Here is a 16796-nt window from a genome sequence, read left to right on the forward strand (position 1 = left end):
TTTCTCTCATAAATTTTAAAGACAAACTAGTCCCTGATCTCTAAACATGATGCCAACTGTTTTCCATAGTTGTTCTCCACCAGGGAACCTTTATAATCGCACAGTAATTATCTCAGCTACTGGATTTTACTAACACCCTTTTAACACCTTTTACATGGTTTTGCCCTTTATTCTATTGATATGCTGTACTAGACGAATAGAAATTTTGTTGTTGTAAAGTGGACTTTGAGTTTCTATATAGTATCCATTTGAAGATTGTTTTTATCTTTCCAAGGTTGTGGATTACACTTCCTACATTTTTTTATGGTTTCCAGATCCTTGCTTATACTTGTCAATAGCTTCCAGTTTTTACAATCTTCTGCACTGGAGATTGATTCAAAATGATGCTGACCTGGTAGAACAATGTGGTAACTGCTCCTCTCTTTTCTGAGTGTCTATAGAGTATTAAGATTATTTTTTCTGTTAGTACTTAAAGAGTCTTGTGTGCCTGATTTGTCTTTGATTAGCTTTCATTTATAAGGTAGTTTGTTTTATTGCATGTGTTTGGGTGCTTTGCCTGTGTGTGTATCTGTGTGTCACGTGGATACCTGATACTCACAGAGGCCAAAAGAAGACACCAAATCCCATGGAAATGAAGTTACAGATGTTGTGAACCACTATGTTTGTTCTGGGAATATAAATAACCACTGAACCATCTCTCCAGTACCTCCTTGAAACCTTTCTGATTCAAGTTCTTTAGCTGACTTAGATCTTGTTTGACTACTGGTTTGTTTATTTGTTTGTTTATTATTAAATGTATGTGTCTGGGATGTGATATGATATGATATGATGTGATCTGGTGGGTACACATGCACATGTATTTGCATGTATGTATGTGTGCATGTCTGTGTGTGCATGAGCACATGCACTAGTATGTTTATGTAGGCACACATGAAGGTCAGAGCACTTTAGCTGCCTTAGATATGTTTTTGACTATCTATTCATTCTTTGTTTGTTGTTCCTCTTGCCCCTAGTGTGTGTGTTTCTGTGGTGGTGGGGGGATACAGATACACATGTGAACGTCAGAGGGCTTTTCATGCTTTTCATGATACATTTTAGGTCACAGTCTTTGCAATAATATTTCTCTTTTCCTTTTTTGTTTTGGTCTGCCATTCCTATTACACATCTCTTTTCCCAGAAAACTTGCAAGTCTTTCCATTTTCTAAGCAGTTTTCTTCCTTCACATGATTTGTTGTGACTGATATGTCTTCTAAGAAAATAAAGTTAACTGTTACTGGTAAGCCTGGCATCTATTTTTTTAGCCCCTATGACTTGGGGATAAAAATGTATCTTTGCATGCTTTTGGAGTATAATGGTCATCCATTGAGTTGACATAGTTTATAGTGAAGTACCTCTATCTAAAAAGACGGATCGCTTCTGCAAATAGGGCTTTGGGCAAGGGGTCAGCATTACATTTCATCTTCACTTGGGTTCATTTCTGTTCTGAGATCTTGTGCGTAGATTTAGGGTTCACTGAGAGTGAAATATCTGGGCTTTCTCTAGACTTTGAAGCCTGTGCACTTTCCCCTAGCAGGACTGTAATCCTGGGTACATGATCCTGGCTCCTGGTGGATATCATCACATCCACCAAAACATGACTGGGTGGCATAGTTCCATGTTGTTCCTAGTTAGCTCAACCCATTTTAACAATGTTCTGCAACTGCCTATGTCCAGGGCTAGCCTGGCATAGAGCCTCACTAGTTACCAGTGAAGAAGAGAGTTGTCCTTTTGCTAAGTCAAATGTTCACCCTTCCCATTGTTATCTAAAATTCAACAGTTTCCAGCACAACTTCATGTGCTTGATTAATATGCATGTTTGATTAATTTTTTTCTAGCTTATATACCATTTGGGGAAGAGATTTGTTGATTTCCACATAGCCTAAATTCTTACCATGTATGAAATTTCAAAGGGTTGATTCCAAACTTGGTAAGAATAATTAAAAGCAAAAATGTATATCTCCTTTGCCTTATATACCAAATTGCAAAATATGCAAGGCATTACTATTCAAAAGTACAATAAATTTTGTTCTGATTAACTATTTTGTTCTGATTAGCTTAAAACAATAGTCTCATACCAAGACATTGCTAAGATTATTATATTAAAGGCTAAAATTATGTTAACAGTTACAGAAAAGTGATTTGATAACAACCAACACACATATTCATCAGATTGGGAATCAATATGGTTTTCTGAAAGTTGATAAAACTCATACCACCCTCCTCCCCAGGAGAGAAATATAGTTAGTAGATAAAATTGTAGAGGTGGTCGCTTTATTATGAGGAAAGAGAAAGTGGTTTGATGTTAAGTTTTTAGGTGTTTAACACTAAATCCATGCCAGTGATGTAAGGAATGAAAGAGAAATAAAGAATTAACAGACAATAAAAGAAAATAAATAAATTACAATTGACATAGATGATATCAATTGCTAAGAAAAAGCCATAGCAACCACCAAGTTAAAAGAATTAACATGGCAGACAGAATTCCATCGTTTTCTATCTTAAGATTCCCACTTAAATTTTAGTAAACTTTCGTTCTACAGATGTAAACATGCAAGTAATTGTAGTCTTTAAATAGATTTGTAAGATTGGGATGTGTATGTGAGTGTCTTTTGTTTATTTGTTTTTTCTCATTTACTGTGTCTTATGTTTTTGAATACCATTGGTTAACCAAAGTTCTAATCAAGGAGGCAAAAGGAACAGAAGAAAGGAAATTGCTGAGTGGTCTTGTGTCAAAAGAGAAACAGATTACAAAGTAGCAACCAGTCCTCCTAGCCTTTATAGCTTAAAAGATAGTCCCTTTAATTATAGACAAAGGATTTGCACTCATTGGCTGGCCTGGTATTGTTTTAAGAGTGAAACTGACTGAGCCCTGAAGAAGAATTTAGTCAACTATGTTTATCGCGGAGGCAGAAGTTCTCAGACATTCCTGAGCTGTGCTGCCAAGGAAGACGGTAGCTGGGTTAGACCATGGATGATACAAGTAATTAGGGTGTGTCTGCCTTGACTGATCATTTTAATTATATGTCAGGCCAAAGGAGGAGGAAGAGAAGGAAGAAATTAAAGAAAAAGCAACATAGGGGACCTGGAGGTAATGTGCTTATCACGCTGTCTGGTAATAGCTTATGTTTGGTCAACTAAAATTGTGAGATTTTTGTAAGGCAGACATTTCCATCAATATAGAAGTATTTATTTAATTTATTTTTATATTTTTCTATAATAAAATATATTGATCCGGTGAAATGGTTGTGTGATGCTCCTTATCTGTTTAGTGTTTTTTTTTTTAATTTTACAACTTGTTTTTTGTTTAACCATTGGACATTAAATATACGCAAAATGTTAACTTGAGCCTAAACCTGCAAAGGAGACACAAATGAGTCCAATTGAATTAGGAGACCACTCCAGGTGTTATACAAGAGATATAGGAAGGAATAAAAAAGGAAAAGAAAGGGAAAAGAGACTAAATCCCATGTCTGCTGATAACATGTTAAACTCTGTGGCTGGCTTTTAAATTTTAGTTGATAAAATAATGACACCCAGAGACACACAGATTGCCCAGATTCCACAGACAATATAAGTTCTGAGATATGTTATTACCTCTGTTGTCCAAGAAATGTTCTTACAGGAACTAGACAGACAGGAGGTAAGAGGAATAGTCCCGGAAAGTTCACACCATCTGGCTTGCTCCACCTCTCAGCGTCTGTGAGTGTTTTCTGAGTTGGGTCATGGGTTGGGCCTATGAACAAGCTGTACCAGATACTTAGCCCACCCTTAGACTAAGCCACATTCCCTCCCTTCTAAGTGGCTGGCTTCACAACAGGTAATTAGGAAACAGACAGATAACTCTAAATAGAGTCCAACATCTTCTCAAAAGCAAACATGATTGGCTGACTCCAGGCAGACTCACCTTTGCTGGGGTAGTTTCCCTGGTGGCTCTTGATAAATCTCTCACGCTCTTCTTGGACTTTGCTTCTTCGCTGAGAAAGAGAAAGGAATAGCACAATTCAAAGTTAAAATTGCTTGCCAAACTTTAGGAATAAAAACTTACATGGGCAAGTAGCTCTTGACTGTTTTCTGAGCCCCATCTGACCTGCCAGAGTGGAAATAGGTCTCTTAATGCATGATCAAGACTGTAAAGCTATCTACTCCATGCTCAAAAAAGAGTCTCAAATATGGAGTAGGAGAGGTAAGAAACTTGGTGTTTAACTACAACTGACCTGGAATACTTTCTACGGCATGATGACTATATTGCTACTCTAAACACTGTCATTATTTGCAACATTTGAAAGATTATTTACATTGAATTAGACAGCCCATTCTCAATGGCAAGGTAACTGTAGCAATCCATAGTCCCCTTCTTCCCAGGTGAGCCAACTATTTTATTATACATTTTAACAAGTGACTCTAGTAATAAACTATTTTATTCTTGTTTACAATTATCAGTAGTATTACTCTAGTCAAAGGTTTGATTTCATATATATGACAAAAAGGAATCTTTGTTGTGAACAAAATGCTTGCTGCTTTACATGCAGCTTTTGCAAGAGTGAGAACGTGTTGCACCTGCATGGCCTCCCCTCCACTCGCCTGTCCTGCCATGTTTCTTCATTCCTCAGTCCTTTCAATAGAAGTAACATATACTTTTAGTGCTCTGTTATGTCAATGTTATTGAATATGTCACATCAAATCTTTGACATATACCATCATGGCTTTTGAAAAATCAATTATAAGATAAGTGTCTTAAATGGATAAGCTTAGCATTGCCTTAATACCAGTGTTGAAGTCTTAACAATATTCAAAAATGGAAGATGAGTTCCCTGTTATAAAACAAACTAGAGGCCTGCAGGTTTATGTCAGTGGTACAGTCTGTGCCTAGCATTCAGGAAGCCTTAGGTTCAATCCTTGACATTAGGAAAAATATCCAAGAAGAAATCCTAAAAAGAATTGTGATACTCTGGCTCAATTAGAATTGCAATATTAAACCTTCTACTGCCTTCTGTTTGTCGTTGAAGAGAAAGAAAGCTCAGGAACATTGGATGGATGCTGAGATGTTGAGTAACAGCCTGGTAAATTTCCAGTATTCTCTCTGAGCATAGCAGTGAAAGCTACAGTCAGATCTTTAGTCTACCACACCCTCTTGCAATCCCAGAATATTCTCCCCTGGCACCTCAATGGGTCTAAATGCATTCTGCATAAATCTCTCTGCTGGCTAGAAGCCACAAGACAAGTCTGCTTTCTTCTTAGAGAACCAGCCTCTCAGCTACAGCAGAATCAAGTCTTAACAGGTCCAGGAATCTGACTGTCTTAATTTCTTTTTTATCTGAGAAGCAGGAAGCTCAAAGTGGAACTACATCCTGAGAAGACTACAGAGTGCTGGCTAAGATGTTCACATGAGGCTCCCCAAAGGTCTTTGAAATCCCACTGAGTGATCATTAAAGTCTTTCTATGTGGGTGACAATTATCCAGTTATATCTGATGGGAGGTTCCAGAATGGTCTGCTCCGCATGTGTATTTACTCTTCTAGGTTTTAAAGGAAATTGAGTTGAAAGAAAAATTACAAACATACCACCAAAGTAGGACTGAACCGACCCACTGATCGTGGGGGTCAGTGAGGAGTTCTCAGAAATCTATGGGGCCTCTGGTAGTAGATCAGTATTTATCCCTAGCATACAAATGGTCTTTGGGAGCCCATTCCACATAGAGGGATACTCTGTCAGCCTAGACACGTGGCGGAGGGCCTAGGCCCTGCTCCAAATGACTTGACAGACTCTGAAGATCCCCCATGGAAGGTCTCACCTTCCCTCGGGAGGAGAAAGGGGATGGGATAGGGAGTTTGTAGGGAGGCAGAGGAGGAGGGGAGGGAGAGGGAACTGGGATTGACATGTAAAACAATCATGTTTCTAATTTAAATAAAAAATAAAGCTGAAAAAAAACATACTACCATCATGCCCCTATTATTTCAGAGGCTACTAGTGATTTGAACATGTGGAAGGCAAAAGATTTTACTCACAGTATCTGTTTGCACATGACACAAATATCTTGGTTCATGTCATTGGGGTTTTGAATAGGTCTGTTGCCTTGGGAACACAACAGCTTATTAGTTTCCATCAGTGCTTGAAGATTTCTACATACGTCCTGAAAAAAATATACATATATCCTTTAAGAACCTTATAAATCAAAATAGTTTAATAGCACTATGCCCATGTAAAGAAGCCATTCAGTCAGTTGAAACACAAAAATAATTATTCCCGCTTGTCTGTTAGAAACAGTAAACTCACCTAATAAGTGTTTTTCTGATACAATTGACTAAACAGAAAAATGTATGGAGACAAAGGTTCCTCCCTGATCTCCCATGGTAACACTAGGGACCTCACAGAATCCTTGACAAGTTATAAACACACACTTAGTAAAATATGTTACTTTTGTAATTATTAAAAGGCCCAAGATTTTTTTCAATAACAGACCAGCTTCTTTTTCCTGCAGTTACAAATGTAATTTCTTTTTTGTTGTCAAACATAAGGTACCAAATATGATGCAATAAATTGTTTTGAAAAACAAAAATTCTTCCTTTATTACTACTGTTATGGTCACACTGGTTATCATAATAATAGTATGCTAAGTTGGTACATTAAATACTGGTGCATAGTGCAACAATAGTAATTGCTTCTAGAATTTGAGAGGATTGTTAGAGTAATGGGACTAAGTGTGTGAGCCCTGGACACTACCTAGGGTTCCTACCATATACTCTGAAATGTATATTGTATTTCTCATAGCAATATTATCAGTTATTAAGTGTTTGCAAAATTTTCCTTCATATTTGGAAGACAAGTTTCTATGATTCATTCTCTGGACAAATTCCAGATATTTTGGTACACCAATGGCCTTATGTTTGAGGTGACTTACTTCAGAAAGGCTGAAGAAGATTCAAGACTCTTCTCCCAATGTTTTATGACAGGCTAAGGCACTTGGAATTCCATTTTAACCTTTGGCACACTGTATAGTATTACTATTGTCTCTGCAACATCCTCAAGGACATGTTGTGATCTTCTCAATTTGGACTTCCTTTTGGCAAATGCCAGTGGTCCCTCTTTACCAAGTTTAAAAGGTTGCATGGAGACCACTTTAAATATTAAAATCATCAGGAAAGATGGTGGAACAGTCTCTGAAGTGAAGAGAAGCTGTTTTCTTTCCTGTGCTCAGCATGTTTGATTGACAACCTTTCTCTGTGCCACTTTGCCTTTCCTAGGACTGAAGTACATATGAAAATCAGCAGTGCATTTGTTCTGTGAAAGTGATCAGTGACTCAAAATGCTATTTTCACCACCAATGGTGGAAGTTTACTAGGCCCTTAGATCAAACTTGCCAAATCTAAGGTTAATGCTTTCTTTAGCTTTCCCTCCAAACAAATCCTGCTTCTAGATGCTTCCATCAGAACACAAGTAATAAAGCTCTTGTTCCAACTATCAAACATACTTCTCCTAAGGAATTGTTCATAGGAGTGAATGGACTCTACAAAATCTGTGTGGTAATTCAATCCATCAACAATCATTCATTATGAGAATACTTTAAATTCAATACAATAATACTTTAGTAAAGTAGTGGAAGGATGCTGGTCTGAGTAGCTCATAGAGACTAATGGGTACCAATGTAGCTAATCCATCTTCTTAAATATGATTGGAAGTTGCAACTACCTACAGACTGATTAGTGAGGAGTAAGGAGTATCAGTGACCAGTCCATCACTGGGAAATCTAAGAGTGACTTGGTAAAACATATTTGACTATTATCACTACTCAGTGATCTCTCACTGCTCAGCGATCTCTCAGAGACATGAAGTAGCAATTTACGGTAACAGACTAGGAGCTGGCCATCTTCAGATCTGGTGTCTGGTTCTTTGATGTTTTATGCCAATTTAGAAACTTGCTTCCTAGATTGAGCTTTCAAAACCTTATAACAGAAAGACTATATAGCCTAGTATCTTTGCAATAAAAACAATTCTTCTTAGGTAGATATTGGGCAACATGTTTAGAAAAAAAGAGTCATGAGAATACTAGAATGAAACTCTAAGTAATTTTAATAGTGAAACAATAAAAGAACAACATTAATCCAGAGCAGTTTTGACTGGACTCCATAATGTCACAGTTAGCTCCATAATGTCACAATTATATGTAATCCTTTAAGAGACCCAACAACAACAACAACAACAACATCAACAAAACAAAACAAAACAAAACAAATGGGAAACAGGTGTTTAGGGTGTGAGTTAAGAAACTGGCTCACAGTGTTCAGTGTGCTCAGAGATCACTGAGGTCACTGCTATTTTTTCTGAGGTTTAAATACCCCAGCATGGTTTCCTGGGATACAGTGAAAGACCATACACATGGAAAGCACTACATGTGTTTCTCTTTGTGGAAAACTGGGTGTTCCTAAAATTAAAAACAAAACAAACAAACAAACAAAAAACAGGAGGTTGATGCTGGGGCAAATCTAGACTGAGATGTCATCCCTCAGAGCCACGGGACATGACTCTGCTGTGTTAACACCAAGTCCTCAGCTTGTTTTTTTTTTTTTTTTTTTCACAAAAGTTGCTCTCCTTTTCCACATCTCAGAAAAAAAAAACAAAACAAAAAAAAAAAAAAAACTGAATCCAGCTCAGGTCACAGGTCACATGCTCCTGTTGTTGTCTTCTGTGTCTTCTGTTCATCCACATACCTTGCAATCAAATCCTCCAGGAGCTGGCACTGCTCCCATTTTTGTATTGTGATGCTAACAAATTTGTTTTGTCTTAATAATGACCCTTCTCTGATGACAGATTTGAGCCTACATGTAAGATCCTTACTGGTGACAAGAGTGCTAGTCCGTGGTACTCTGGCTCATGTTTAAAATATCCAACAAGACTCTGTAGTGCTAGGAGGACCCGAGCTAATGAATTTTCAGAACAGCAAACTTCCCAGCATCAAGAACAGTTCTCTTTTGGGGAATAATATCCAAAGAATATTCTTGGAAACTTTCCTAGAGCGATGACTATTTTTTTGTGTTCATCTTGGTTTTTATGTCAATAGAACAAGGTAGCTAAACACATGGTTTTAAAGAACATTTTCAGTACAATAAGATTTAATGACATGAAAGAAATTCAGTGCAAAATTTTCAACCACTTCCTGTGACCTGAGATTTCAATGTGTGTCCAGTTCTCTAAAACCCAGACTCTACCATATTCTCTTGAACTCTCATTTATTAGTCAAACTTGGGTGAAAAAAATAACAGAGGTTATATATTGTGAAGTATTCTAGAATATGTAACAACATTTCTTTTCTTAAAACCAGTTACAGTAAGATACAAATATTTTAATCATGTTTTAAAAGAAGTTTGGTAGAAAGAAAAGCTTCTTCATTTCTTTACTTAATGTTCAGAGATATAGCAAATTATGCTACACACACAACATTGTTTTACATGATACACTAATGGCATGCATAGCAGCTCATGGAAAAAAAATAAAATATGTACATGACAAAGACCTGGCATTTTAAATATCTTTCATGTAGATATAAAATATATTTCTAAATAAGATGATTCTTTTACATCTCAATAGCAGGCCTTTCATATTCAGTTGCATAACTTCCTGATCCAGAATTCTACCCCTCACAGGTGCTTCTACTGGAACTGCTGTTAGTTGTCAAGGTCTCTCTTGGTTTTTGATCCTTGTTACCATGCTGTTTGTATGTTTATTCCATTTAGAAATGGAGATTTCCTTCAGTCCCATCCCAGGAACATTCTGCATCTTACTCTTTTTCTTCCTAGCACTGTTATAGAATGTGTCTCAGTATATTTTTGTAATTTACCTATTAGTCCATTGTTTACTGTTACACAAACTAAAGTCTCAGAAGGCATGAGCTATATGTCTTTTGCTTACTTTAGAATATACTGGCATTTTAAATAACATCAGAAATATAATAGGCATGAAGTAAATATGTATTTAATTATATGTACATATATGTTTATATGTGTGTGTGATAACTATGTACTGTCCACAGACACATCTTTCTTTGCATAATGATTACCAGAAAATACATGTGTAGTATCCTGATTTTTTCACCTGCTGAGTGGAAAAATATAATTTCTTCGTTGATTATTGTATGTTTGTCTATGGGGTTTTAAAGTACTAATTTAGCATGGTAGATTGCCTCTAGAAAACAGCTTATATCAATAATCCATTGAGTGAGAAAGAGTGACAGAGACTGAGAAAGAGACAGAGAGATTCATTTCTGTGTTTTTAACAAAAGTTATTAATGAATGTCACTATGCTGTCTATGTTATTAATATGGAGGTGTTGCCACAAATCATTTTTCTCTGGGGAACTTGGAAGGAATTCAATGAGAAGAAGCAAGACTGACCTGAATTGCATCCCCACTGGCGGCATCTGGGACAAAAATGCAGAAACCAAAGTTAAAAGAATGTAAACTATTTAATAAATTGGACATATGATTTACTCAATACAGAGCTCTTATTGCTTTACTGGCAATGTATTCTAAAACCACAAATTATCTAGAATGCATTAAGATTCATGGTAGCAAATCAAATGATGGCACTGTCACAAAGACCCAGTCACTCAGGAAGGTCCATCTACTTTGAAAAATAATGCTCACATGGCTTCTAAACCTATCAGATTATCAACTTCTCCAAAAACTCATTGCAGAGTGAAACACAGCATTCTCCCTTGGCAGATGATAGCATAGTACATATGCCAAATACACCATACTAATTTGAATATTACTTAAAACACCCAGGTACTATGAAGTTTAAATCATATAATTTAGTATATAATACATTATATATTATCACATATAATATATAATTATAAACTGATATATATACATATATATAATATAAATGTACATGACATTTCATCTTCTGAACTCTGGTTATTCTACTTCCTTATTACAGATGCAAAATCAGAGATCTGTTAGAATTAAGATTAACTAATGTCACAGATATTACACTCTCATTAACTTACCCTCATACCTACATATTTATTTTAGGAAATGACGTCATTTGTGCATAATGATCTCAATAGCTTTATATCTGAGGTTCAATATTTTAAAAAGAACTAGAGAGAGGCAAATCTAGGTAGCTCACACCACCATAAAAATTAAACACAAAATTAGAGAATTTATTTTCTATATCTCACAAAAGTCCTTCATTTTTTGAGAAAAATGTTTTCAATTCATTTAGAAGTTTAAGAGAAAACAAATATATAAGACAATATTGTTTCAAAACAGGAACAGTCAATACAATTTATTTTTAATATTCATTTTTGCTCATAGTATTAAAATACATGTAGTAATTACATGCCAGTTTTAAGTGTCTAATAACTATACATAGTACAAACTGTATACTTGGTGAAAAGAAGATACAGAATAATCTATTGACTTCAGAGCTAGTATAAAATTATCAGAAGGGCCTCTCACAGATAAAGTTCAATTGTCCTCAAGCAACTTTCAATTTTAAAGTTAGTTTAAGGTTTTAACATATATGTTATACACATATATACATTAGAATATATATATTTCTAAGTGGGAGAAGGGGGAGAAAAGTCCCTTCTCCTGCCTCTGAGACATATAGCAAGGAACTTGAAATGTGTTCAAATTGCTCACCTTGTGTGAGATAAAGAGCCAGGGTCAGAAGCATTAGCACTGTGGCTGTCTTCATGCTGAAGATGATGTAGTCGTTACAGGTCTGCCCTGTGCATTGCTCAGCTGGTGCTCTAGGACTGAACATGTGAGCTGAAGCTCACCTTTATACATACTGGTGACACACACACAGAACCAGTTGTTCAGGCTCATGCTAGACTCCTTAGACGACACCAGTTTAGTTTCCATCTTGTGTGATCCTGCCAAGGTATCAGATTTAAGCAGATAATGCCTATTTCTAAAACAGTAATATGTTTTCATGATATAATGGGGTAGGACCCCATTAAAATCCTGTAATTTCTAATCCTATGTGAGCTCCCCTGGGATACCAGGCATGCTACCTCCTCATCTAACATGTTTCTCTCTAATTGACCTTCCTTCTTAGTTGAGAGGGAAAGAGAAAAATAGATTGATTGTCCTAACCATTAAGAAAAATGTATAGATGTCCACACCTGGGGAAAGTTGTGTATCATGAGAGAACCTATGTTTCCTCCTGACTCCATTCATAAATATTCTGAAATGTGACTACAAAGTGGACATCCTTTTCACTGCACACCCAGATAAAAGCAGAAACTTTTGTGGAAGTGTGTCTTATACACAAGCGCTTTTTAAAACTTCTCTTGGGATCCAGATGTAGTTTAATGGTGAAGCACTTGGCTAACATGTGAGAGATGCTGAATTTCCTCCCTACCTAGAACCACAAAAATAATTCTCAAAATTACCACAGTCCTCATACATATTAGAGTTTCATGATTGGACTTTCCACAGCCCATCCATATCTAAATTATACTGTTTCTATGAAATTAAATTTATCCATATGCTGCTTGGCCTTATTGCAGAGAAAAATTAAGTTATTACAGATTATAAATACATAAATGTGATCTCTTTCTAGTATGTCGTCTGTTTGTTTTTCCCATTCTACAAGGACTACATTCTATAATCCAGCTCATCCTTCAGTGTTGGCTTAGATCTCCCACCTAAAGATACTGGGAGTTTTTATTCCACTCCTAATAATGGAAGTGAGGGTGACTCTCATTCTTTTACCTGCTTGTGGAGCCCTTTCCCTGCTACTAAGTTGCATTGTCCAGCCTTTAAATGAGGGTTTATAACTAGCCTTATTGAATCTTGGTATGCTGGGTTTAGTTGATATCACTGGGAGGTCTGCTATTTTCTGAAGAGAAATGGAGGAAAAGTGAATCTGGCAAAGAGGGTACTGGGAGAAAGAGAGGAAGGGGAGATTGTGGTTGGTTAAGATATATAGTATAAGAGAAGAATAAATTTAAAACAATAGCTGCAGCCACAACTGAACAATTTGATTTCAAGTCATTCTCAGGGTCCCCACATACATAGAAAGAAAAAAAGTCCTGAAATAAAAGAACATTTTATAATCTTGCACTTTCAAAGTCAGATTTTTCTCTCATAAAATAATTTGTTACTCATAAAACAACCATTGACTACCAATTTTGTAATAGTTTTATCGTGTTTCATTGTTCAATAAAAGTAGTGACTGTGGAGAGCAAGGTCTATGTATTACTGTCATAGATGAAACAAACAGTCTGTCATAACTTAGTGTAAGAAAAACGGGCAGGGTGTTAGGCAGTCTGTTGCTATTCCTGTCTGTGTGACTACAGCATAATGGAAATGAACCAGCTTTGGAACAAGGTATCTCCGAGTCCAAAACTTGACTCACCAGTTACTACGCTGCCTTGGGCAAGTTGCTTCCTTCCTCTGAGCCTCAGTTTCCTAACATGTAAAACAGAGTAAGTAATGCATGCACTGTACAATTGTAAGTCTCAAATGTCACCTGGGTGTTGAGATTGTGTGTGTATATAATTTTACTACTCTTAACAATACCAAGACTATGTGATGAGCTTTACAGCTGATGATAGCTGGTCTCCCTGTAGGTGTCTGAACTAGAGAATAAAGGTTCTCAAGAAATGTCAACCTGCTTGAGTCTGGAACACAACAACAGTTGCAAGTTTACTGAGCATCTACATTCCAAAGTTAAAATGAAATCTTTTAATTTTGGAATTGTGTTCATAGGAACATCCGCATTCCTATAAAAGACTTTTAAATGTTCGTGTACAAATGCTAGCATATTTTATTTTGCATTTGCTCCGTCAGGCCACATGAAACCCTCTGAGTTTGGTAGTAGGCCAGTTAATGCTTTACAATAGAATCAGTGACTGTGTAAAATGACCTGATGATGCCGACTGCAGGCCAGATGAATACTATTCTCATGGGTGGATAGAGAGCCAAGGAGGAACAAAAGAACCAACAGGTGAGTCTCTCTTTGAGGAATCTCTGCTATGAGGAAACCTGAAGGAGGTGGATTCCTCCCTCCTGGCAAAGTGCTCCTCACTGACAGCCAGAGCTTCCATTCCCAGGATGTGAAGAACACCCAGTTCCCCCAATAATGAACGATCACATGAGCTGCCTCTGACATCAGGGCTTTCTCTCCAGTTCCCTTTAAGAACATTGCAAATTTGGAGATGATTAATCACATGCCCTGTCAACGACTCTTTGTTTCTTAAAACCACAGTTGTTAAACTCAAATGAATGAGATTGAAGTTGAGCTCAGACCACTGCTGGACTATCAGAGAATCTCTTTCTCAGAGCCACATCCTTGTCTTCTGAACATTCAGTTTACTCATCAAAAATACAGAACTATATTTCCTCTATCTGGAAGTGAACAGGGTTAGATGGTAAAGCCACAAACTGTTCCTCTGTCTGCCAGATTCAAATCTGAGCCCAGAGGAGAGGTACTAACAAAGGGGGAAAAGAATAGAATAGGCAGCCTTTTTAGAGACCAGCAATGTCCGTGAAAACAAGGGACATTTCTAAACATCAAAGGTAGTTTTCTCTTTTCCTATGCTTTGAGCTACTTGATGTTTCTAGTGTTTATTTTTTTAAATCTATGATCTTTTATAACTTCTGGCTTTCACAGCTGTCTTTATTTGATATTGTATTGATTTGATTTTCTTTGTTGATTCTCTGATTCATTCTCCTCTCTCTCTCTTTCTCCTCCCCCCACATGCACACACACTTAAATATCTCAATAGTCAAATAGATGATGATGATGATGATGATGATGATGATGATGATGATGAAAATTATTGCCCTGGTTTGCTTTATGTTGCTAGGAGAAAACACTAAGACCAAAATCAACCTGGACACAGGAAGAGCTTATTCAGCCTACATGCCCCATCACTAACCATTGTGAAGGAAACTCAGGATTGGAATGTAGGAGGAGGAACTGAGGGAGGGGCAGTAGAAGAGTGTTGCTTGCTGATTTGCTGTCTGAGACTTCCTTAGCCCTTTCATATATCACTTTGAACTTGCTGCCCAGGGTGGGCATTACCCACATTGGACTCCCCACCTCCATCAATCATTAATCAAGAAACTGCTCCCACAGACTTTCCAATAGGGAATCTGATGGAGACAGTCCCTCATTTAAGGTTCCCTTTTCTCAGAAAATTGTAGCTTGTGGCAAGTTGAAAAACCAAACCAAAACAAAAACAGGAACAAGTGTAAAGGTCTTCCCCCAACTTAAGAATTTTTACTTGCAGTTTTCAGCTATAAAACAGACTATAAATTTTCAGCCAATTGGCTTTCACTTTAGTAGGTGGCTTAGTACAATGCTGGGAACACCCACTGTTTCACTGTTAAATAGGCATGCTATTAGATTATTTTCCCATAATAGTGTAATGGAAGAACTCTGAGAACATTTAAGATGGGCTAGGCTAATGATGTCCAGTAGTTTAGAAGTATTAAGCATTTTTGGTGGTAAAATATGTAACCGGACTTTCTTTGAACTGCCAGTTGCCAAATAATGACATGGAGACTTATTATTTATTATGAAAGTTTAGCCTTAGCTTAAGCTTGTTCCCAACTAGTTTGTAAAACTTAAATTAATCCATTTATATTAATTTACATTCTGCCACGTGGCTTGTTACCTCTGCTCAGTATTGTGTGTTCCATTTCCTCTGCATCTGCTGAGGAATTTCTGTGTTTCTGATTCCTTCCCCCAAGTTCCTCTCTCTCCCCGGGAATCCTGCCCATCCCCCTCCTGTCTGGCTATTGGCTATGCAGCTCTTTTTTAAAACCAATCAGAAGGTGCCTTGACAGAGACACATCTTCACTGTGCACAAGAAGATTATCCCACAACAAAAATATGCATAGGAAAATTTACTAGCCATTGTAAGTGGTGAGTTAGGGGACATTAAGTACCTGAACACTGCTACACAATTTTTACTACTTGGTATCTTCCATATTTTTAAATAATGTTTTTTATCAATTCTCTGGGAATTTTATATAATGTATTTTGATCATATTCTTCTCATCACTTCATTCCACATCCTACCCACCTCTTCATCCACCAACCTTCATCCCTTCATCTCTCTATCTCTTTTTAAAGCTCATTGGGTCCTGTTTGTATTGGGCAATTACTTCTAGGCATTGGGCCTGTCCTAGAGTGTGGACCATATACTAGTTGTTATGCCACTATTAAAAACTGACTTTCCTTTACCCAAAGCCATCAAATGCAAGCAGTTCTTAAGATAGGGGTGAGGATTCTTTCCCTCTCCACTCCTCTATGCTGGGATTTTTACTCTCTTGAATTTGTTCAGGTCTTATGTAATCACAATATGAACTCACAATCTGTGAGTTCCTATGCAAAATTACTCTGTTGTGTCTGGAGAACATTGTTTCCTTGAAGTCATTCAGAACCTCCAGATTTGACAATATTTGCATGGTCTCTTCTGTGTAGATCTCCAAGATTAAGGGCCTGGTGTGATACGGGTATTTCATTTCTGTCTGAGCATTCAAGGTCTCTTATTCTCTGCAAAGGGTCCAGGTGTGAGTCTCTTTATTAGTTGCCATCCACTGGGGAAAAGAGCTTCTCTGAAGACAGTTCATCAATGCACTAATCTGTGGTATAGTGATATAATGCTATGACCATATAGCATAAGAACAGTAGTAGGCTCCTTTCTAGAGCCTATCTCATCATATGTTCTTAGTTTTGTTGATAGTGTTTGTTTGAGTTCCATTTTTGAAATACAGTATTCCTAACTTTTTAT

At 36.9% G+C, this 16796-nt stretch overlaps 1 protein-coding gene across 1 annotated transcript in view; it reads right to left on the reverse strand.

Moving 5' to 3' along the window:
• Spink5 (serine peptidase inhibitor Kazal type 5) overlaps positions 1–11806 on the reverse strand; it is a 57990-nt gene extending 46184 nt beyond the window's left edge. The window contains exons 1-4 of the mRNA XM_035438734.1: positions 11683–11806; positions 10423–10448; positions 6044–6168; positions 3944–4013 (exon numbers count right to left, since the gene is read on the reverse strand). Coding sequence (XP_035294625.1) covers positions 3944–4013; positions 6044–6168; positions 10423–10448; positions 11683–11806 — 345 coding nt within the window. The remainder of the gene's footprint in view (positions 1–3943; positions 4014–6043; positions 6169–10422; positions 10449–11682) is intronic.
• Positions 11807–16796: the final 4990 nt, after the last annotated feature.

The sequence above is a fragment of the Cricetulus griseus genome, chromosome 2, assembly GCF_003668045.3.
Source record: "Cricetulus griseus strain 17A/GY chromosome 2, alternate assembly CriGri-PICRH-1.0, whole genome shotgun sequence".
Classification (NCBI taxonomy): Eukaryota; Metazoa; Chordata; class Mammalia; order Rodentia; family Cricetidae; genus Cricetulus; species Cricetulus griseus.